Raw genomic sequence first — 24,305 nt, forward strand, 5'->3', positions numbered from 1 at the left:
TTAATGGAGTCCGTGCTTCAGGTCGGTCTGAGGAACACGTATGTGTTCAGCAGAGGTTTCTGACTCTCCTCCAACAGCTGGGGGCTGTTGGTGGCTGAAGTCCTTTCTGGCAGAAGCGTAGGATGCGAGCACACAGCTTGGAGCCTTTCTGCTGTTGATGTCACTGGCCATCGGTTGCCAGGGAGGAAATGGGGCTGTTCTGGTTTCTTCTGGTACAACGGTTTGTTTTGCCACAGTTTTTGTTGCCTTTCCCCAGTTAGTCTTGGCTGCCACAGCACAAACAGAAATGAGCCCTGTGCCAAAGATAGGAGATGTGTGGTGATTCTGTGATGCTGAGCTTTAATGCTGCTGCATGGGGTTTGGACCTAGAGAGAGTTATAATACAGTCCTCATAGCAACCTTTTTATTACTGTTCTGATTCCTTCAATTAACGTGTAACTGACCTGAGCACAGCCCTGGCGTGCTGTTGGGTATTCTAAATGTGGATACAAATAGGATGAATTGTTTTTTTGTTTTTGAAGTGGCATTTTTTTGTTTTTGTTGTAGGCAGGGGCTTTACTGAGGGCTGGTGCCTTGGATTCTGTGTCGGAGTGTAGGAAGATGCCTGCTCTGCAGGCTGCCTTGGTACCAGAGGTTACAGCTGTAACCTATCAGTGTGCTTTAACCTAATGAGCTGTGCTTTAAATTAGATGCCCTTTTCTGTTTTGTGTGGGAACTATATCCGTGTAGGCTGGGCTGTGATGTGTTGGTCCCTGCTGCCCCATCTAATTCAGTGGTGTCTGCTTGCAGCCCAGTGTTGCTGCGGTGGGACCATCGTGAGCCGTGCTCTCAGCAGCCCTCAGTGCAGGCAGATTGCTCCATGGGAGCGGCCATGTGCTGTCTGTGCAACACTGGGAGTAGTCATAGACAGAGCTTTTCCCTGGTAAGCCAGAATAAAAGAAAAGGTAATCTTCAGAAGTAGGAAATGTCATGTTTTAGCTCCTTAGCATAGGAATAGGCATCGTCTGACAACGTATAAAAGTGATCCCGAAAGTTTATACGTGTTAAAACTGTCACAAGTGTGAGGAGAAGCAAACTATCAATTTAATCTTAAGTGCTTTGTGGAGGCAGAATAATAGCACTCCTTACTGTCCTTAAAAGGTGATGTTTTTTTGCTCGTTTTCAACACAGTGGAGCACTTGGTGCTGTGTGGATGGCACTAATCCCTGCTGTGAGATAAAATAACCAGTGTTCTGAAAGAAGCTGCAGTCTCTGGAAAGTGCTTTTCTGTGGAACCCAAAGTATGTCAGAGCTTTCTGTAACTGTCGTTCTTTTCAATGTTACATGCTCTTAGACGTGAGTAAGAAGTGTGTGGTCAAAGGGTGGAAAAGAAAGATACTTGTGCCTGAATCAGTCGAGCCTAACAAATCTCGTTCAAGGGATTTAATCAACAGTCAGGAAACTCATTTATATGTTACAGCTTCTGAAGGCAATTGGATTCTGTTTTTTATGTGATGTAATTTGGTTTTGTTTTTGCTAGTCAGCAGGGATAAATTGTACCTTACATGCTTCCATAAGCTTAGGCCTCAACAGATGTTTATTCATGATCTTAGTTTTTGCATTGCTGCAATGAAATGTCGTGGTGCATTTCATGTCAGATTAGTCATTACTTGTGGCAAACTGAATTTGAGTGGAAAACTTTGGGCTAAAAGTATTCACATCAGGAGGTGAGACTCATTAATCACTTAACTGTAATGATTATGACCTAGATGAGGTGTTTTTACCATGAATATGATATCTTGTTTTGGAATTAGTATTTCTCTTGTCTTAGAACCATGGATGGGTTGGGTTGGAAGAGAACTTAAAGATGGTCTAGTTCCATCAGCGATTGGAAGGTATTTCAGCTAAATGTGTACTTGTTGGCAAGTAGGTGGACGAAAGCTTTACATTAAAGCATTTTTATTTGTTTTTAAGAAATATTTGTATGGGATTTCTGTAGTAAAAATGTACTATGATTTTTCAAGATGATGACTTTGAATTCTTAAATAGCATTTGTAATTTTGTTTTGCTTATTTTGCAGCTCCAGTCATTAACCGATACAACAGAAGAGTATCAGGTATGGTTTCTTATTAAGAATTTTATGTCTCTGACAAAGTTCTGAAATGTTTATTTGACTGAAAGAAAGATATTTAAAGCGATCTTTTCTCTTTATTGCTGTTTTATTTACATGCTGATTGTTATTTTTATTTCACATAAAATATCTTCAACATGTATGCAGTAGTTACAGATTCTCTTTTAGACTACTTTGTTTGAAATTGGGAGTGAGTAACACTAGACAGCTACGATTAGCTGCCTAAAGATACCAAATGCCTGTGGTTACCTGGGCTACTAATGCAGATTCCAAGGGTATGTAAAACTGTGGAAGATGGACTTATTTATTCCTGTTGCCCAAACTGGAAACAGCTGTGGAAATACAGATAAGGAATTGTGCTTGTAGTTTTGTGCTTTGATACATGTAGCAGAGCTTTAAAGCCAGCTTGTATTGATTTTTTCAAACTGCAGAGAAGCTTCAGTAAGGAAAAAACGTTGCTAATTAGTGAATTTTCACTTAGGTGTTTAGTTTTTAATGATCTAAACCAGGAGTTCTTCAGGTGCTTGACTGGCACCACTGGCAAATGGTGCTTTAATTATTGTTAACACATAGCTGTCATTCTTGAAGACTTAAAATACAAATTCTGCTTTCCACACGGGTGGCATTTGGTCAGGAGGTTTATTAGTGCTTGTTTTGAACACTTTGAGTAGATGAGTTTACTCAATTCTGGCTTATGCAATACTTAGTAAAATACTTCTAGAACATCAGGGTTAATAAAACTGCTTGAGAAAGGGTAAGCTATTTGGAAGGTCAGGCAAACCTTTTACACTTAAAAATTACTGTGACTTTTCTCCAAAAGAACAGTGAATTTTATTTCTCTGTATCTTTTTAAATCATTAACCAAAAGTGATATTGCTTTCGTATCCCATATATGATAAATCAGTTGCACGTGCTGTTGTTTCTTTCCCATCCTGTAGTGCTGAGACCATGCAGATTGATTGATGGAAATGGTTCTGCTTACTTGCACTCGCTGTTTCTGCTATTGTTGCTAGTTATGTATCGCCTAGGCCAGTGTGGAGGGAGAGAGTGGTAACTTGCTTGGCATTAAACTCTTCCAGGTGCTTTGGCAGCTGAAAAGGCTCTGCAGGGAATCCCAGTTGCTTCTTGACCAAAGAAGAGCAGCTCTGTGTGCTGGCCAGAGGCACAACCTGCAGAGCAGGTGGCCCTGGCTGAGGGATGAAAAAACTCCATGGGCTGTGCAGGAGGGTCATGCTGGGAAAAGGGAGCTTATCTAATCACGTTGGTGCAATTCAGAGATGTGCAGTGGTAAAGCAGTGCTGCTCTGCAGAGAAACAGCCTTTCCAGGAAGTGCTAGGAGGGAGAAAGAAATGAGAGCTCAGTGTTCTCCCAGAGCTGATATAACAGCTTTGTTACTTGTGTATAGTGTGTTTGGCCACATGACATTGAGGTGCTGTGGCAGGCACTCAGACCACAAGCAATGTGTCTGCAGTACTAATTTGGATACAAGCTAGTTGACTGACTTGATTAAAACAATCCTCTATTTAGAAAATAATAGTCAGTGCCTTTGTAGAAATTAAAAAACAAAGCAACAACCAACCATCACCACCATCCCTAATTTTAAGATCTGTGGGTTGCAAAAGGCTGTGGTGCTAATTACCCACTATAACACTCGCTGCTGCTGTAAGTGAATTAGCCAAGTCTCAGCCTTTTGCTGGTATGAGTAACTCATATTGCTCTAGTTGTCCACTGACTCAGTCTGCCTGGGCTTGGTTTGGTCAGCCTGAGAGCCATACCAATTCCTGCTGCTAAGAGCTGGATTGTGTTGAAATTCATTCTTGCATGATTACGTTTCTTGATCTTTTTCCAAGCATAGGGGTGCCTCTCATTTTTTTTGTTAGTGAGGTCCCAGTCTGTGGTGAAGGAGGCTGCAGAGGATGCTGGTGTGTAGCCTGGCCTTTGGTTAGTGACTGCAGGCCGGGTGTGGAAGGTGGGAGACACCAGTGATCCCTCCTTTCACAAGGGGTAATTGAAGGGAAGAGAGCGCTGTGATTAGTCCTACTCTATGTTATGTATGATAGTAGTCCTACTAATTGATACATGAAATTGAGGAGAATTTGCTGCTAACAATATATGAATGAAAGTTAGCTGTGTTTTGAAAGGAAGAGAGAATCACGCCTACTTCAGTCTCAGTTGGGCAGTTTCTCCTCCTCTTTTAGTTTTAACATTTTTCAAAAAGGTAAACTATTTTGCTAGATTTGTGTATTGCCATTTCTGGACACCTTAGAGCCATTCCACAGAACACCCACTCTCCAGCAGGCTTGCTGACTTCCTCACAGGATATAAAAAAAAAAATCTGACAAAATGACACCCATACTGTAGACCTGTGACAGATTTTTCATCTGTTTTCTCTGATTTCATTCTATCCAAGTGACCTGCTGTAGTTTGTTTCTATTGCATATGCATGTATTCCCTCCTCAATCTACTTCCAGTCTGCATGGGATTGGGATGAGATTGTAGTTTTCACATTCAAGAATTATGTAGAATAATTAAATTGTATAATCTAGGGGATCTGGTTCTTTCCCTGGTCTTGTGCCAACAAAACAAAGTGACTGTCAGGATCTGTAACCATCTTCATGCTAATATAAAATGTAATAGAAATGGCCAGGAGTTGCTTTGGCTGGTGCTTCAGCAGGGGCGGCAGAGTCTCAGGGAAGTGGGGAGGATCAAATTTGCTGTCTGTGGAATTGTGTGCTAAGCCCTTTGTGAAGATAAAACTGCTGTATAAATGTTTATGTTTAGGAAGGATAATTCTGTTTAAGAGTTACTGAGTCCTGTTTTACTGTGTATGGCCAATAAAAAATCGGAGATTTGTGAAACCAAGTTAGGAAATTCATGGTTTACTTTAAAAAAAAATAAAGTGCAGTGTTTCTCCTAAGGAGGAGTGCCTGCTTTTAAGGTTCTGAATGTTTCGTGCTGAAGAGCAATGACAGAATTTCATTTGTTCCCTTCTAATAAGCGTCATATCTTAGCATCTTACTGTTTCAAGCTCCTCCAGGCTCAGGAGAGGTCCTTCCTGATGTGCAGCTTCAGAAAGCATTGGGAGGCTTTGTGTGGGTGAACAAGCAGCAGGCTTCCCATGCAGATCGTGGAGTTCCCATCCTTGGAGATGCTCGGAAGCCACGTGGGTCCAGTCCTGAGCAACCATTTTAGTGGACCCTAGTTTGAGTGGCAAGATTGGACTGGACCATCTTCATTCTCTTGGGATTCTATGGAACAGGAGAGAGTTATGTTTTCTTAGGTTATACTAGTTTTTCAATATTAAAAAAAAAATGTTGTTGACAAGATTTTTGGGAAAATTCGCCATCGTTGATGCTGAGGAAAAGTTTTGAATGGGGCTGTTACTGTTTCACAGAATTAGGTTGAAAGGGAGCTCTAGAGGTCACCTGGTCCAGCAAGCCTCTGCTGGAGCAAGGTCACTCAGAACAGGCTGCCCAGGGCCGTGTCCAGGTGGCTTTTGAAGATCTCTGAGCAGATGTTGTTTCTTGGTGCTGTGCCCAGGCTCCCTTCTTCTTCCTGCTCTTATCTGTGTACTTGCTGCCTTTTAAAGAGAGAAATAAGTTGAGAAACACTGAGCATGGGAACAGTCTGCACTAAGCAGAGAAGGCTGTTCAGTCCTCATGAGCATGTGCTTAGCCTCATTAAGGGAGGAAAGTACCTGCTTGTGCTCTGTGGTCAGTCCAAAAACCTGCAGCCTTCAGTTTGTGCTGTTTGTAGAATTCCTCTAACACAGTTTCAGCTCAAAAATTTTCTAATTTCGAATAGATTTTGTGATTTTAAGTCTGCATTTGGTGTTCATGAAGCATGTTTAAATTCCTTTTTGGTACGTTTTTTGTTTTTATTTCTATGAGGTTTGCTAGAAACTGAAATTGCCTCTTTCTCATTGAAACATCCCTTTTGAATTACATGGCGGTATTTCAGAGTGAGCTGGAGTTTTAACAGAAGGGCACAGCAGCATTGGTCATTTCTTGAGCAAAGCTCAGGTTGTGCTGCTGTCTCAAGGTCACAGCTTGTCACTGTGTGATTGCAGGGCATTCTGACTCTGCAACTTGGCCCACTCCAACTGCTTTCACGATAAAGAAATGATGAAATAGAATCTTAGTTCTGCTTTTAATCAGTGTGAAGTCTTTTTTTCAGCTTCATCTTCTTTTTATGAGCAGTCAGAGCACGTTTCAGCAAGTACAAGTGTGTATGTATATGTGCATTACTGTTTCTTTCATTTCCCTGTCCAGAGATATCTAAATTCCATTTCCTTTCATTTGAAAAAATTTGCGCTGCCTGATGCAGTTCCTGGATTCAAGTGCCTTTTTTGGTCTTACTGTGAAGGAAACAGGATTATTGCTGAGAACCATAGCAAAGTGCTTAGAAATGAATAAAGATTTTCTGTGTTGAACACTTGGAATTACTGCACTTTGTGATACAAATTATCTACAATAATTCTTGTATAAATATCTTTATCAGTGTGATAATTGTATAAGCAGCTGTCGCTCAATATTAGTTATTAATATTCACAGAATCTGGCAGTGACCTTAGGATTGCCCCATATGCCCACCAAGTATTGCATTTGGAATGAGTATTTGAAATTTCTCTTTTGCTTCTTTCTAGCAACATGAGACGATGATAGGGATTTTTTATCTTCATGTAACATTTTGACATGGTGTTTTCACAGGGTGTAGCTTTAGAATTTTATCTGTCAGTTGTGGGAATTGATGCCCTGTGACAGTTCTTGACTTCTGTTCCTCACAAGGTGAACTTTCCTAAGAGACCTACATGCTGCTGATGCTTCAATCTCATCATTTCTTCTCCATTTTGACAATGGGAGACTTCCTTCGATTCTCTTCATTTTTCAGTCTGCTACGAAAGCTGAGCAGTCATCTCGTGCACTAGATACCTTATTCAAGTCTGCTATCTCTCTGAGCTTTGCAATGAGTTACAGCATTTCCTTCACACCCTGGCAAGCTGAGATGTCAGGATATGATAATATTATGCATAGTAAAATGTTCTGAGTAACTTTTATCCTTTTAAAATGACAGCTCTAAAAACCATTTTCTAGGAAAGCTCTTATATTAATTATTGCCATGCATTATGTTAGTATTCAATTAAAACAAAACAAAGCAGTTTAGGGATCCTGTTTAAAAAACAAACAGAAAACCCCACAAAAACAACAGCAAACAACAAGAATGTCTAAATAGCAGCAGTGAAGCAAGAAAACAAGAGGAAACACCTTTTATTTTATTTGCTGTATTTTTTTCTTGTAGGATGCTATCTCCTACGTCAGTGGTAAAATCTCACCACCTCATATCATCAAGGGAGGATGCAAGTGTGGCTAACTTTCTCTTTGCTTTCTGCTTCCTGACTACTCGTTATCAGAGCATGATTTGAAAATCACATTCTGGTTCAAATTCCTGTATTGACTTTTCACCATATTACAAACTTAATAGCATAATGATTTCTGCTGAAAGGTTTTGAGGCAGGTGATGAATTTTTCAACTCAGAAGTCTTTCAGTTTGCTTTTTCTTTTCTTTGTTTTGCAAATGCCATGGACAGCTTTCCTGCTTTGACAGCCTGATACCTGTTTCATGGTTTGTTTTTTTTGTTAGCCCTAATGGTTGCAGAACTGGTATCATAACTAGAGTGAAAATAATTCATTTTGAAAAATGTTGATATGAGCAAAAGCCAAGTGTGTGGGATGACAGATGAAAGTGGTGATAAATTGTGTGGGTGCTCTCATGTAAGAAAGTGCTTGAATCATTAGTTGTTCCACATTAAAAAAAAAAAAAGAAAGCCTGTTTTCTGTTTGCAATATTGGGACTTGTTTAAGAATTCTTGGCATGTAATTGGCATTGAGTGAGTAATGAGAAGCTTATTTTTGGAAATTAGCAGTTGTGACTTCACAATTGCTTGGATCTCACACTGCTGTGAGTAACTTTGGTTGTGGTTTTCTAGATATTTTTTAATGACACAAAGGAATACAACACCTAATGAGCTTCCATATTTAAGGTCTAAGTGCAGTATCTGGTTGCACCTGATCTCACCCGATCTCCACAATTCAGGTATAAGTGAGTAAGCAGTGCTGCAACAGAGTGGATTCCATTCAGTTTTTTTTTTTTTGTTAAATCCTTCTAAATAACTGTTCATTCTCAGAGTGTTGCATAGTGATTTTTGTTGGTCCTTCTGCAGCCATATATTTTAACTCAAATTAGTCCTTTTTATTAGTCCAGAGATTTTCATAACTATGCACATTTAATAAGCAGTTTAATTAACCAAGGATTCATTTCTCAGAAGTATTCAGGTGGCAAAAAGTGTAGATGATGAATTCTGTTACATTAAATGTCATTAAGCACATATGTAAATCCTATTCTGTATCTTTCAATGAAAGGTTACTTAAATGTTAGTCTGTATACTGAAATATAGAAGTACTTCTGAAAATCTCAGCCTTCAGCTGAATTCTGTGTGACTCCATTGTCACTCTTTTGATGGGTTGTAATAGAGATCATGTGGAGATTCTATAGAGGTTGCTTTTCTTTTCTGTAGAACACAAAAGTTGTGTTTTATCATTTGATTTAAAGCCCAAATTGAAGTATTCCCACATAGTCTTGTTGTGCGCAGTAAAAGGGAAGCAGAATGCTGGAGAAAATGTCAAAATGCATGTCACACAAAGGGAGTTTTATTCGTAGTGCAAAACATGATGCTGTGATGTGTATATTTGGGGTGGCCTCAGGAGTTCAATGTGATTCTCGTTCTTGTTAATAAATCAAACAGCACTGTATCTGACAGAAATCTGAAAGAGCGTTCTCTGTGTTTTCAGAAGCCTCTCTGTCAATTTTTTAGCTCCAGAAGACCTCAGTGAGACTGAACGTACTCGAAATAATGCAGAGCTTCAGAGGTGAGCACGCTGAAAACCACAGGGAATATGCTGTGCTTAAAGCCAGTCCCAGTCTGGAAGTCCCATGACAGCTTTTGTAGCGGTTTCATGTAAAGAGAGTCTTAAGAAATGGAGACATGACTGTGGGAGATTGCTTACGCGTAGGTATTTGGCTGCCTGAAGCACTTAGCTAATTCAGATCAGAGTTGGTGTTGGTGTGGATGTTTCCCATACCTCTGGATTTTGGTACAGAATGGAGTTAAGTCTTAAATTCGCTAATCTGTGTTGTAAAAAGACAGAACTAATTGCTTATAAATGAAGTGTGCAGCTTTTCACTGACGAAGTTCTGCCTTGCTTTAGCCTTCTGCCAGAGTAGCTCAACTGTGGATTTCCTGTAAATGAAATCCATTTGTTCAGCGAGCCCCTAAGGTTGGGAGTTGGCTCATCCTAAAGGGAATTGCATCACGTCACATAGCTGTGCATTCCCAATTACTAGCAATCACAAGAGCTGCTCCATGGTGACAGTAGCTGCTGTTCTGTAGGTTTTGGTGTGGGTTTTTTTTTCCCCTCAGTGGGTTGAACGGTTGATTCTCTGCTTTGCATGCTTACTTGGACAGGGTGCGGACACCACAAAGCACGGGGACCTGGGAGCTTCCCCATCATAACTGCACATGGTTCTTTTGTGTCAAACCGTGTGCATTTTAGGTTGTTTGCATCTTTACAGGTGAGCAAGGCCATCCTTATTCCTTTAAGGGTAATGGGATTTTCATCTATTTGGACGTTGTCTTCAAATCCTTAAAAATCATTTTGAAGTTGCTAAGCCATTCATTTCTGAAATGCCTTCTGACACTGACATCATTTCTCTGTCACAACAGGTGCTGAAAGATGGGAGTAATTTTCACTGCTGAATATCTGCTCTCCTCTAACATGCAGCACTTCAGTGCACTTTACCTAAGATCCTGCTGTTTCTTTTAAAATATTAAGTGCCTCATTGCAGACTTAGCAGTTCGTGTATCAGGACTGCAAGTATAAAACCAGAAAAGGGCCTTGGTCTGGAAGTTGAAAGGGAAGCTCTTATTTCTAGAATGGAAAAGCACTTCTGTTCTATTCCTCGGCTAAATTCTCTCCTATCTACTCCTTGCAACTGAAGGCCTGTATGATGCACATTTAATTGTTTTTGAGGGATGTACTTGAGCTGTTTCTTAGAACTTGTAGTGTTTTAATGTAACCTAAATGTAAAATGAACAATCTCCATGTTCAGTTTTTAACTGAAATATGAAGTATTGTAGTGTCTATTGGGCCCATAGGCATTTCTGGTGTTTAGCTTCTTGTTTTCCCTGCATCAAGTAAAGCACTCAGAAATGAGGTAAAATATGTGTAACTGGCTAAAACAGGGAAGATCATGAGAGCAGAAGGCTTACTTGCACAATTGTGAAGCTGGGTGCTCTGAAATAGTAGTAGCATCATGTTTTCCAGGAGGCCTTTTTTATGGGTGACTATCTCATCGGTAAGGCTCTTAGAAGGCCTGAACGAGGTCAGCAGAGTGTTTATCCATTTCAGCCTTCTGATTTCTTAACTTGCAAGAATGAAGTGTGCTGCTTTTGAGATTCTTGCACTGCACCACACACAGTGCTGAAGTCTGAAATGCTCTGCTGCCCTTCTGGGATTTTGTTCAAATGTATTAAAGGAAACAGAAGGAACAGTTTCGCTGTTTAGGATCTAAGGGGTAATGTTTTGGGTTGGGTTGTTCCTGTGTCAGAGCTGTGAGCTCCTTTGATGCTGCCACGTGAAAAACTTTCTTCTTTTTCCGTCGTTGCAGTGATAGAAGGCTTTTTGCTGTTTTTCATGCGGACTCACTTGTTAGCTGTCAGGTCCAAAGCAGATCAGTGTCTGATCTGATGGTAAAGCCTTGTAGATAAGAAGTTAAAAACAGATGTTTATTGATCCAGATGAATTTAGGAGAAATATTTGAAAATCTCATTCAGAATATGTAGAACAAATGTGTATATGAAATAGATGTTTTCATTTTAAAGAGCTTATTACACTGCCTGCACTTAGCATCTTGGATTTCCTATGAAGGAAAAAAGAAATAAACAAAACCCACACATTAAATGTCCGTAGTGGGAATGGGTATTTTCAAGTTGGATTACGGAATTAAGCAATGTTTTGGTGGAGCCAGATAAACATTTTTACCTTCTTTTCCCTTAGATTAACTGTATTTTGTGTCTTGAAAGAAATAGAATTCTGCCTGCGAAGAACTGAGTAGATTTTATTTTACTTTTATAATTGTACAGTAAGTTCTCTCCAGAACTGAAAAATGATTTTTTTTTCCTTTGCTATCTAAATTATTTCTAAATATCCCTCAAATAAAAATGTTGTGCAATTCATTTGACATACATGGTCATGCAGATAGTGCTGTGTTTGGATAGTTTGTGTCGGGATCTGACACATCTGAGGGGGAGTTGGCTCTTCGCATCCCAGGCACTCCAAGTTGTGTCTTGGCTTTGGCTCCTGGAGCATTCGGGATGGATCTGTAGTTGTCTGTGACATGGTGAGATCTGTAACTCGGGAAGTAAAGTGTGATTCCTGAGCCAAAAAATTCTGATCTATACAGAAACAAAAGCGAGGGGGAACTTTTAATTTGTTTCCCTAAGTACAGCAAATCGTACTGAGTGCTGTTGAAGACCCTTGTGCAGGTGCTGTGTAAGCTTCTGTAGTTCATCTCTGCTATGTCATTTTGGAAGTGCCTGCTTTAGCAGCTCAGCTGTGAAGGAGCAGTGAGAAGCCCTGGAAGTGGTCATCTCTCCAGCTGTGTGTCCTCACAGGAGGGGTTGTACATCAGCCCCTGGGGGACAGAAATGGTTGGAGCTTTGCCAGGCTCTGAAGCAAAGAACACAGCCTGAAACATCGTGTGAGATTACTGATCTCAGTGAGTAGCTGGAAAAGTTGCTCTGTGTGTGCTGCTCTGGGTGGGTTTTTAGTGATGGATCTTGTCAGACTGACTGGAAGTAATGCATCCTAAGGTTGGTGGCCCTGCCTGTGGCCGGGGGGGGTTGGAACTTGATGATCCTTGGAGTCCCTTCCAACCCAAGCCATTCTATGATTTAATAAGTACAAAGGAGTAACAGCAATGCCCCAGCTGTGAGGGCGGCATGCATTTCACACAAACACTTTGCTTATGAGAGCTGAAGTATTCTGAAATTTGCATGGAGTGTAAGGACTTTGATCTTGACAAAACATCCTTCGCAGAATGGTATCTTGGGATTGATTCATGCTTGCATGAGCAAAGTGTTTCTACTGGCAACCTTCTCTTGCAACTTTTAATTCTCTGCCTCTTGTTTCCCCCCACCTCTGCCATTCACAGCTAACATCGCTGCTGCAGCCAGAAAGATCGTTCTTGCTTTCAGATGCTGTCACCTGCATAACAGAATATAGATCTGAGCCTTCAGCAGTGTTAACAGATGTGCCTTCTTGAAAGCCAAAGAAGGTGCTGTATGAGGAGAAAGCTAAACTAGCTGTAGAAGCTGCACAAGCAAAGAGAGAAAAAAATGTAAATGTTAGGATAAAAGCTTGATAAAAAAAAAAGATATATATATATATATCTTTAATGCTTCTGAAAATTGAAAACTTTTATTCTGTTTCAAAGCTGTTAGAATTCTGTGGGTAGTTTTGGGAAGATACTTATCTGCATGAAGTGCATATGTGCTGATGCAGTTGTGCTGTTGGAATCACATTCATACTTAGCATTTGCTCAAGGGCAGAGCTGTGCTGAAAAGTCTTACATAGGAAAGGTGCGAGTTCAGACATCACTTATTTCAAGAGATTTGTGAGAATTAGGTTGCACATTAAGAAAAGCTTTTTGCCTAGGAGAGCATTGCTGTGCTGCAACTGGGAAGCCAGTGAGCTGTGGGATTTGTAGCCGGGAGGTTCCCAGGTCAGCCCTGGTCTGGCATTGAAGGTAGCTCCCCTGTAGGGCTGGTTTGGGCTGGGTGACCTTCAGAAAGAGGTCCTTCCAGTTGGTGCCTTAGTGAGTCTGAGAAGATACTACTGCTTCTAATGCTTCGAGCTTGTCTGTGAGCACCTGTTTCACTGGGATACTGCAGTAGTTAAAGTGTTAATTCAGACACATGCAGATAATGATAGAGCAAGTATATTTTTGCTCAGCCGAGGTAGAAGATCAAATAGCTTTCCACCTAGGCTGTCTGCTGCCATTTGCAAACTGCTCACTTTTGGGAGCCCTGAAATTAACTTCCATGGGATAGTTACAGGAGTTCTTTACAATCAGAAGGACAGAGAAACGGGGCTGTTTGAGCACAGAAAATGGGTTTATTGTATGAACATAAGTGCTCTTAACATAGCTAATGATTACATAATTGGGGTTTTACATTGTGGTGCAATAAATGCAGTGCTTGTATTGTATTCCAGTCTGTTTGTATCCAGGAAAAAGACAGGAATCAAAATGTAATTTGCTAGAAAAGACTTGCTTTTTTTTTTTTTTAATTTTGCTGCCTAAAAGGTACAGGTCTTTTCTAGCAAATTATGCTAACCTTGCAGCCTTCTTTTAAAGCATGATGATGACGTCAGTAGTTTCGTATAGGTTTTCAAATTATTTGCAAGTTGCTGAATTTGAAGCCTTCTTTTTTTCTTTTCCAGTCGACTTATCTTTGTGCTTTCTAAGTCCATTCAGCTGTTTCCTGTCACTGCAGTGAGCTCCGGGGCATTCTGCCAGGAGTTCGGTCTTGTCGGGATGCTGGGTACAGCAAAAAGAAAAATGCTGTCGGTGTTTCCTTGTAAAATTGTACGAGCACTGTGTGGCCTCAGAAGTGAGGCTGTCCTTATTAGAGCAAGAGCAGGACGGATGAGAAAGAAGACTCTCACTTTATCTCTGCAGGTAGTAAGAGTGGAGGGTTCACCTTGACGCCTAAGAACAGCAAATGCCCATGAGTTAAGGACAAAATCTGGACTCAGCTTTTGTTGGCCAAAGGAGAATGTGTTTGATATTGCAGAACTGTGTAACAACTGTGAAGATGAGCCTTTTCTGAAGTACCAGAAATGGACAAAATTAATTAGACATTTTAGAAGCTTGTCATTATCACTGCATCTCCCACAGTGGCTGGTGTTACACAGTGGGTGGTTCCTACTGCACTTACAGTGGCTGGTTTGCAAGAGCCTTGTTCCTAAGCACTGGGATTTACACAAATTTCTCAGCCTTTAAAAAAAAATCACTGTGTTTTTCATTGTCCTTTTCCTATCAATTTGATATTCTGTTGATTCAAACGTAGTGAGATACAGGATCATATGGGAGGAGTGAACTAACCTCTATTTTTCATAGTCACAGAATATACTGTAGTCAAGCTGCAGTCATTTACCAGATTAATTTGTGTAAATATGATTTTTCTGCATTAAAAAAGAGCAGATAATTGCAAATTGACTTGAGGTAGAGTGCTACATGCCTCCTTGCACTTCTTTTTGTCTGTTTTGGTACCTGCTTTGTTCTGCAGAGCATGGGGCAATGTAGCTGCAGTGCTTTTTACCCTGCTTTTTTGATGAGTATGTCTATAAATTAATCTGAATAGTGATTATTTTTTTTATGCTTCAGTAAGGGTGGAAAGGAAACTTGTGTGCATGTATTGCAGTACTCAGCAGGCAGTGTTGTCTTCTAGGGCAAGTTACTGACCTCTAATGTGAGAATTTGAGAACGGCCATGGTGTGCCTGCTCTGAGAACAGATAGGATTTAAGTCTCTGACACTACTACAGCATAAGAAAAAAGTGGATCTTTTTCCTGTGGGGAAAATGCAGGTAATAAATCTGGGGGAAATTAATTTCAACTTGATTTCTCTGATATTCTTTCGCTGCTTTGCACCTTTTTCCAGTCTGTGCTGAAGCTTTCAATCCGGATGAAGAGGAAGAAGACACGGAGCAGAGGGTAAGAATGAATGAATTGCATCATGCATGGCCCTCTCTGTGGTTTGACAGGCAGATGTCTGTGAGTCACATTTCTCCTCACCACTTGTGCATTTCTTTCAGAGAGGCTGTGAGCTCTGCTGTCTCTGAGGAAGCGGTGTTGCTCTGAAACTCAGTGCCACTTTGTCCCATGCAGTTACTTAGTCATCGTTGCTTTAATATGGTTTTATTTCAGAGAACATGAGAGCTCTGCTTATGTCTACCATCTCTGAAAGTTGTGGCCTTTTCCTTTCTTTGTTATTCTGAATATTTGTTGAGGCAATTCCTAAAGCACTAGTGCTGTTGTGGGGAATTAGTTAAGCCCAAGGACAGCTGTTCTTTTGTGGCTGCTTAAAATTCCACACATGCTTTGCACCGCCTTTCTTGTCAGAGCAGTTCACCCTGGGTAGAAGAAATACTTTGTTGAAATGTTTTGAGATGCTGGCCACCTGTTGTTCTGTAAGATTTGGAAGTTGGGAATTTCTAGGAATTTCAGGCCCAGATACTGTTATTGTATTGCTTCAGAGATGTTTTCTGTGAGGAAATCCTGTAGCCTGGCTGGTGAGGGTCAGGGTTTTTCTCTAGGGACTGCTGGTGCATTTCCAGATTCCAACTCAGAGATGCTTACAATTCTGCTATGAAAATCTAGGTCTAATCTAATTTCTTCTACAAAGAAATATAATTGATTCATGAGATTCTACAAGAAGAAAAAATAACAACAACAGGGTGTATGTGGCCATCCAGTTATTTTTTTTTAAACGAGGCTACATTTATTCCATCCTGTACAAACAAGTTTTCTTTTTTTTTTTTTTTAAAAAAAAAAGGTACAACTCCAATTTGGACAAGGGGCTTTTAGAAAAGCCTGCCATCATTGCTGTTTTTCAGAACCCTTTGTCATAATTCCACCAAAAGCACATAAACCTGATGAAGGAATTGTAACTGAGAAGAAGTGTCAATAAATCTCTTTCGTGAGATATGTTTTTTTGGTGGAGAAAAATGTTTCTTAGATATATTCTGTTATTAGGGGGCCAGAGAGACTTGTCTCATACTTTCAATAAGTTCTCTGAATTGCCGACAGTGAGGGTATTGGAACTAATATAGGCAGAGTTTAGAAAGAAAACCTGACTTTTTCATTTAGGTTCCCAAGCTGTGACTGTATCTGTGGCTGGGTTAGAAGGGAAGGAAAAGGAAAGGCATCTTTTTCTTGTCTTTCTTATTTTGCACGTGCTAATTGTCAGCATAATATATCTCTTAAGAGTTTTACTTTCATTTTCTTTCACCTTGCCTTGCATTATATATTTGTATGTAAATACTGCTTGTGCAGACAACAAAAAGGAACTGTATACAATGATACCTGAAATTGTCTTTGTGTTTTCGTTCTGAAGTGAAGGATTTAATTTGTAATTATATTTCTTTGCTGTTGTGACAGTTCATTTATTTATTTTTACTTTGTTTTAAAGATAGTTCATCCAAAAACAGATGAACAGCGATGCAGACTGCAGGAGGCATGCAAAGATATCCTGCTCTTCAAAAATCTAGATCAGGTAATATTAGTTTAAGGAAATCTGAACATGAATTGCTGTTTTGATTAGTTTGATCTAACAGTCTAGGCACTGTTTTTGCTTTGTGAATGAGGAATACAAATAAGCAGGTCAGGCTGCCAGTTGCCATCACTGTCTACATTTGCTCAATTTCAGATTGCTGCACTCTTTTATTATTTGCAATGTGTCAGTAACATTTCTGTAAGTGAATCTAAAAGTAATGTTTTCGGATTGTCTTTGTTCCTGCTCATCTTACAGACTTATTGCTGAAGTTCCTTGCTCTTTGCTTCAGTGTTAAGTTTTAGTGATGAATATCTCTTGCTGGCACTGAGAAATCTTAATTGGCTTTCATAGGATAGTTCAGGATGTGTTAGGATATAGGATACGATAGGATTGTTGGACAGTTCAGGAAAGGACCTTTGGGGTTCGTTACATCCAGCCTCCAGAAGACCATAAAATAAGTGCTTCTTATATCTGGCTTTGTTTCCATCCTTATGGAGCTGATGTCTCCTCTACAGGTCGAATCTCTATTCTGGCATCATAAAATTTAAGAGAAATAATGAAAGCTGTAACACCAGCAATGGTACCTGCAGCTTCATGGTTAGAATCAGAGCCTTTCCTGAGGTATGGGAGTGTGTACTTCATGGCTGCAGAACTACTGCTCAGCTTTCCTTGAAAATTAGGAATTTCTCCCAATTCTTGGTTGCTGTAAAAAATGAAACATTTGAAAACATTCAGCTCAAGGAGTATGTACAAAATGTGACCACCATTCAGACTGCTGGGAGTAGAATGACCCAGAAGCAGTAATTAATAGCCAGTTCACATTCAAAGATAACTTCAAAAAAACAAGTTTGAGCCTAGAAAATGGGATTAGAAAAATACTGCTTTCTGAGAAAGGCTTTCTAAGCAACTGTGAAGAGAAGCAATGGAAATAATCTTAACTGCAGCTGTTAAAGGCTCAAGCTTTGAGATAGCATGTGGTGAAAAAGATGACTGCATTGCATACATTAATTACAGTATGACAAAGGGCACTTAGCAGAGAGGGAAGAGTTTTTCTAGTATTGAGTACAAATGGGGTAGGAGACTTGCCCCTCATCCTGATAATTTCTTTTAAACATCCTCCATGTAGCTGTAAGACAATGATTCCTTCGCAAGGTTGGCCACACAGAATCTACTGAATAGTGAAATGCGTGGTGGCTGCTTTTGCTCACTGTGTGACATCCTTTAATAATTGTGAGGAATGCTTCCAAACTGGGGCCCCAAATCTGTTCTTTTGCTTCAGAGCTTCCAAGGAGTGTGATGTAAAACTTCTTAATAAACAAAACAACAAAAAAACCAACAAAACCTGTAAAACCCCTCTTGGATTAAATGTGTTGATGTGACTTCAATGTCTTGGCCAAATTCATCCCTTTTGTGCTGGTTGCGTTTAGGTGAACTGTGTTAAATTTAGGTCCAGAGACTCAACTACCCTTAATGTTAAATGCCCCCCCTTGCATGAGTAGCTGTTGTAATACTTGATATTAAATACAAAGGAGCCAGTGTCCAGTGGATAATTTCTAGCAAGATTCATGTTGAGTTTTGGAGTAATATCAGGGTTTAACTCTGTGATAATATAGATAGAAGTTTTGGTCATGCCCAATGATACACCTGATTTATGTTTCAACCTGAAGTGCAGGGGGTGTAGAAAATAGGCTGTTAAAAGCTCTGAATGAAATAGCATGTGTTTGCTCCACAGCATCTTATATAAGTTTGTGGAATTTGAGTTGTGACTGAATTTCTTACTGATGAGAATAACTATTGTTGTTCTTACCAGGAACGCCCCTGAGCATCCTTAGTACTTGTCTTTAAACCAACAAAGCCTTACAGTTCAGGAATCTGACAGCTTAGTCCCTTATTAACAGAAGGGCTCACTGTTTCATTTCCTTGATACAAGTCTTTGCCTGTTTATCCTCCAAATAAAACACGGCTGAGTTTCTGTGTTTTTTTTTTTTTTGGAAAGTTTTTTTTTTTTTAGGGTTTATAATTTATAGGTTTATAGGTATATAATGGTTACAACAAACTGCTTTCAGGCAATAATTCTGGTTTAGTTTAAGTATCAGGGGAGTTCTTAAAAATGTGATAATAAAATTCCATGAAAAACAGCAATATATTTGATATAGAGCCAAAGCCATCCAGAGCCAAGCCTAGATGGCCTATGTTTGCAGGAGTGCTAGAAGCAGTATCATGTATGGTTGGTGCTGTCTGTCTGTGGGCTTTGACTTTCACAACTTCCTCGGCTGTGCTGCCTACAAAAGTTCAGTCATGGCTCAGCAGAGAAACTCAGTTTGCGTGGTCTTTAGGCATACGTATAATGAAATGTGTACTGCTGGTAGAAATCAGCAAGCAGATATTGCAGCAAAGGTGTGAGAGGTTAGAAAGGAGACAAAGCCTTTACCAAGATCTGTTGTGTCATGACAAGGGGAAATGGTTTCAAACTAAAAGAGGGGATGTAGATTGGCTATAAGGAAAAAGTTCTTTATGCTAAGGGCAGTGAGGCTCTCGTTGCCCAGAGAGGTGGTGGTGCCCCATCCCTGGAGGCAGCCAAGGTCAGGCTGGAGGGCTCTGAGCACCTGATGGAGCTGTGGGTGTCCCTTTTCATTGCAGGGGGGTTGGAGCAGATGGCCTTTAAGGGTACCTTCCAACTCAAACGATTCTATGGTTCTATGATTATCCCAGGTGAGATCTTGCTATACATGTGTGCTTTTGCACTGCCATAGTGTGCATTAAGCAATTTGAACATGCATTTGAGATGATAGCCCTTCTGTAGTGGAAGTATCATTTTGTATTCATTACTGAACTTACACTGATAAGCTTTAAACAAAGTGAGGTACTTAAAGGTAAAAATCAAAAATTGTTATTGAAATTACTTTCATTTGTGTACAGTAAAAATAGTGCAGTGCAATGCGTGTTACAGTTCACTATCCAGATCAAGTCAAGTGAATTTGCCTTTTGTTTTTCTTACTCATTTGTTTTATAGGAGCAGCTTTCTCAAGTCCTTGATGCCATGTTTGAGAGGAAGGTGAAACCTCATGAACATGTGATTGATCAAGGGGATGATGGAGACAACTTCTATGTCATTGAGCAGTAAGCAGCTGTGCCTTTGAGATACAAAATACGTTTCTTTTAGTTTCTGAGAAATGGCAGGGCTGGAAAGAAGCGTATTGCTTGCAATCATTGCTGCTTCCTTTTGTCTTTCAATTTTCTTTCCCCTTTAGGTCCCCGCTGACTTTTGGATCTTTTGCCAGGGATAATCAGATTTCACAGAGGTGCACCTTGCAAACTTGGCAGATTTTAACACATTCTTTGTCACTGTATAAAAACTCAAATATCACTTTCCCTAAGGGAAGGGATGCAGCATTAACTTTCGTGTAATCTGTTCGGTTTAACTTTCGTGCCAATCAGCATGTGCATGGATTAAAACCAGCCACGTTATATGCTGTCTCTAAACTAGGTTGTTCTTTTTTACCTGAAGAAAGAAGGCAGCAAAAGGAAGAAAAAACATGGGATGAGGGAGGGGTAGAGGAAAGGTCTTCCATGAGCACATAAAGTGGTGGCTACCGTGGAATAACTTACCTTCCCTTCAATTAGTTTTGGCGGTTGACTTGAAAGATGTTTGTGGTTCTTTGCTTCTATTGGTCATTTGCTTTGTATTTGCAGTTTAGGTACCATTTTGCAATATGTTGCACTGAGTACATACATTTGATAGTTTTGTAGATCACAGATATGCACAAAAAAGTGCACTGTGTGTGTGTATGTGTACATATGTGCATCACAGCTTTGAGTGTCTTTCTCCCCAACAGGAGCTTTAGGGAGAAATTCCGTCTTATATTACTTCTAATCACCATATTTGGAGTAGAGTTAAGGACATGCATTTATTTCCTTCTGTTAAAGTGTAACATTAGCCACAGTATTATGGATGAATGTTAAATATTGGAATAGACCTACCTGCTTTCTTTTTGAGTCAGTGTGTCATCATCCTTATCACTGAATAAGACCATTAATATTATATTGTTTTAAAGCAGTTATTTAAGACAGTGTGATGATGTGCATACAGAACAGGGCTTCCTAATCCTGAGGAAATTTATGCTCATGTTTGGGAGCCTCTTAAAAGTGTTAGATACCAGAGGCCACTTGGATCCACGTTAATTTGTTTCTGTAAGGCTCTTAACCTGTTGCTTACTAAAATGTTCCTCCTGTTATAAGTTTTAACATTAAAAAAAATGTAAAGTGTAACCTTAATTTGATATTAGGTGTTTACAGTCTTTTCTACAGATATAATGCTATTCCAAAATGCTTTCTTTTGGAACAGTTGTTGGAAGATTTCAATCTTCTAGGTTTATTGTCTTTAAGCTATAATATACCACAAATGTAAATATGTTGCCAAAAGTATGTGGAAAAAATGGCTATAAATGAGGGAAGTTAAACTTGGTGGTGTTTAGCAATAAACTGTACTGGCCTTTGCTGTCAAATACCAACTCAGCTGCAACTCTTACACTGGCTGTTCTGTTATTACAAAGAATTCAAAGGTTATCAGCTCTCTGTCCTCCTCCCTTCCAGTCCTGCTTCTCTACCCCCAGCTCCTCATTTTTTCCTGCGAAATAATAGAGAGATGCTGGTGCTTATTGAAAGCTGTGGTATTCCCACTTGTCTTCAAGTGCAAATTCAGAGGACTTTGGCTCTTTCAAGGCATCAGTAGGCACATGTTATTATTCTAAGATAAGCCATTAATGCCTAAATATCCCTGAGGATTTTTCTTTCTGTGTGAGTGAACCGTTACTTTCTGTTGTGGATGTAACTCCGTAGCTTCTTCTCTGCATAGAGAAATAGGCCTCTTGGTGTGGGCTGTTCTTCCAAAGTCTTCTGTTTCTAACCCAGCTGTACCAGTCTGCTTTTTCCTGAGCCTCTTTCAACACTGGCAGATTGGTCAACGTGAGGATCCAGCAGCCATTCAGTGCATTCTGCAGGGAATCACAGAGTTATAGGGGTTGGAAGGGACCTCTAGAGATAATCAAGACCAGGGGGAGTTAGGAGAAGTACCTTGTGCTGGTGTCCTCTGCTGCAGAGGAGACACCTGATGAGTCTCTGCTGGCAAGGCAGTCATCAGTCAGGAGAAGGCAGCATTGGCCTCTGCCTCTTGGTTGTGCCAGGTTGCCCTTTCCTGTTTTTATTTTTTTTTCTTGCAGGAGTTTTGTATTTTTTCATGTGGGTATTTTTTTTGTGAGTCCTTGAGCTGCAAATGATTACCATCTCAACAATGTTGCTTTGGCCTGTGTTGTCATTCTTATCTTGCAGGGTTTTAGTTCACTATCTCATAGCTCAGCAACAGTTTTCTCAGTAAGGCTGAACCAAGGTCACTCAGTGGTGCCTCACCCCTTTGGTCCCTGGGCTGCAGGCAGCTGAATGCTAGGATAAAGGTTACATGGCCGTAGTTATTTAGAAATAAATGGCACTGCTAAGTGACATTCAGACTGGAAGGATGGGAAAAAGTTGTTGCATTTCACTGGAAGTTTTCCAAATGGCTCGTCTAGGTCAAAAGTACCTCTGAAGGCTCTTGTTCTTTATGCCTCTCTGAAAATGACTAAATGAATACTGAATCTATTACAAGAATTAGTGGAGCTTTCCAGGAATGGTAGTCCATATTTCAGTAGTTTCTTATTAGTAATGCTGCTGGTTGTTTCCCTGTCTGCTAGGTGTGATTAAGCAGTAGAGTGTGTACAAAGCATCTGCTGCTAGGCAGTCTTCATGTGCACAGCTTCTTTCTTCAGCTTTCTGGGTGACAAATAGGGACCTTCTTGGATCTTCTAATAAGTCCGAATCTGGCTCAGCTAGTATTGATCCAAGAGCTTCCTTGTTTTGATGCTTTCTAATTGCATGGCTGATGGAATTAATGTCTGCTCTGTGGAATCTCCTACAAGTGGGACTGTCATAAAGCTTCCCGTAGAACTTCTTTTCTTCTGAATGCGGTATTCAGAGAAGAAATAAACCCAGGGTTGTCCATCAGTAATACTGAATGCCCTTCTGCTGTTAATGTGATGTAGATCTCACTAGAGTGACTGTTCCCATGCTTGTTTACTATGAAAAGTTTCACCTGCTGCCATTCCCATTGATTTTTTTTTCTTTCTTAGGTGCCTAATGATGTTCTGGGAGATAAAACCATTCCTTCCAACAGAGGTGTCACTTTCTGGGGAAAGTTACATGTGCACTCAGCTGCTTGAAGTGTTCTTTACCAGCCTCTTACCAGGATATAATATATTTTGTAAAGCTTATAGTTTGTTGTCTAATACTTGAGTGATCTTAGGTGCCATAGGCCAGAGTCAACTGAGCCTGGTTGAGCTATTTTTAAAGTTTTTTTTTAAGCCCTGGAGGCAAGACTGACCTGAGGGTGTTAAAGGCACCTGTGTGGCATCTTAAGGGCTACCTCTACACAGCCTGTGTCTTTGTATACAGTTGTGGTACAGTTAGAGCCACATTCATGCCTTGAGCTTGCACCTCCATCTTCATTAGATTAGTCTTGATTCTGAGTAAATTTTGGGCTACTTATTCCTTTAACTTTATTATAAGTTGGAAGCGTTGCCTCTTAGAGAACAGGGTGAGGAGACCTTTCCAGCCCAGCAGCTTTCATTTAAAGCTAGTGCGAATAGACTATTTCTGTAACAGCAAAAATTGTTTCGTCACCTGTACTGGAATGTTGTGTAATGAAAAGCACCTATTCCATTGTTTTCCAGGGGACTGTATGATATTGTTGTAGCAAAAGACAACCAGGCGCGCTGTGTGGGCCGCTATGATAACCATGGCAGTTTTGGGGAACTGGCGTTGATGTACAATACTCCTAGAGCTGCCACCATTGTTGCCACAACAGAAGGAGCCCTTTGGGGACTGGTAAGGAAAGGAAGTTGCTCTCATTTGCCTACTGTTTGAAATACTAACTCACCGTGTCCAGGTGCTTCTCTCCATGTGACTCTTTGCACTAATAGCATTTTTTATCATGGTTTCTTATCTTACCTTATAGCATAGAAGGATCCATTGTGCACTGTTGGCCTCTTCTCTAGAATAACTTGTCTGTAAATACTGTATTGCTAGTTTTATCTGTCTCTTGTTTTGCATTTTTGTAATCAGGGCTTTTGTTAAGGAAAAAAACAACCAGAGAATGGTGGAGGTATTAATGCATATATTTTGTAGAGGTGGGAAGGAGGTAATATACAAACAATATCCAAATAACATTATTTTCAGCTCAACCTCCTACCCTTCTGTCTGCTTTTATATGGATATGAACAGTGTTAAATATCTTCTTGAGCATGCCAGTAACATGAAGAGTAGGAAAACTGCCCAAAGCTTTGTTTTCACTCAGAATAAATGGTTATGATGTTCCTGGTCTCTGTGTTACCCTGGAAGAGGTTCTCAGGTCAAATGAAATACCAAGCTAAGTGGTGGTGCTGCTTTGTCTCCAGTCCAGCGGTGTTGAATGTGAAGCTGTAACATTAGTTTCCTATTTTAGTTCTTTTCACTGTGCCATTTGGATAAGGTTATTTTTCATAGTGCTCTCTTACTCATCTGTGAGGCTCACGTAATGAGCAGATTGTGTGATTGGAGAAGCCTTTGAAACCAGAAGTGTTGTGTTCTCTGTGTATCTCTGGGCTCCTCGGCAACTATCACTGGGGTTGGTGTGTGTTGGGACCTTGATTACACAACTGATGAGCTGCTACACACAGCAATCTGTGCTTGCTGAAAGAACTGAGTTTTGACTTCTTCGTGAGGTGAAGGAAAAGA

The 24,305-nt window shown here is 40.1% G+C and overlaps 1 protein-coding gene across 2 annotated transcripts in view; it reads left to right on the forward strand.

Moving 5' to 3' along the window:
- Positions 1-24,305, forward strand: part of PRKAR2A (protein kinase cAMP-dependent type II regulatory subunit alpha) — a 49,508-nt gene that overhangs the window by 17,486 nt on the left and 7,717 nt on the right. Inside the window, exons 2-7 of one of the 2 annotated variants that reach the window (XM_042880953.1) lie at positions 2,060-2,095; positions 8,981-9,035; positions 14,889-14,941; positions 16,419-16,502; positions 19,516-19,622; positions 23,264-23,417. In XM_042880953.1, the coding sequence (XP_042736887.1) occupies positions 2,060-2,095; positions 8,981-9,035; positions 14,889-14,941; positions 16,419-16,502; positions 19,516-19,622; positions 23,264-23,417 (489 nt within the window). The remainder of the gene's footprint in view (positions 1-2,059; positions 2,096-8,980; positions 9,036-14,888; positions 14,942-16,418; positions 16,503-19,515; positions 19,623-23,263; positions 23,418-24,305) is intronic. The other variant, XM_042880952.1, reaches the window with a different exon arrangement.

The sequence above is a fragment of the Lagopus leucura genome, unplaced genomic scaffold, assembly GCF_019238085.1.
Source record: "Lagopus leucura isolate 7727_CA_CO unplaced genomic scaffold, USGS_WTPT01 Super-Scaffold_100028, whole genome shotgun sequence".
Classification (NCBI taxonomy): domain Eukaryota; kingdom Metazoa; phylum Chordata; class Aves; order Galliformes; family Phasianidae; genus Lagopus; species Lagopus leucura.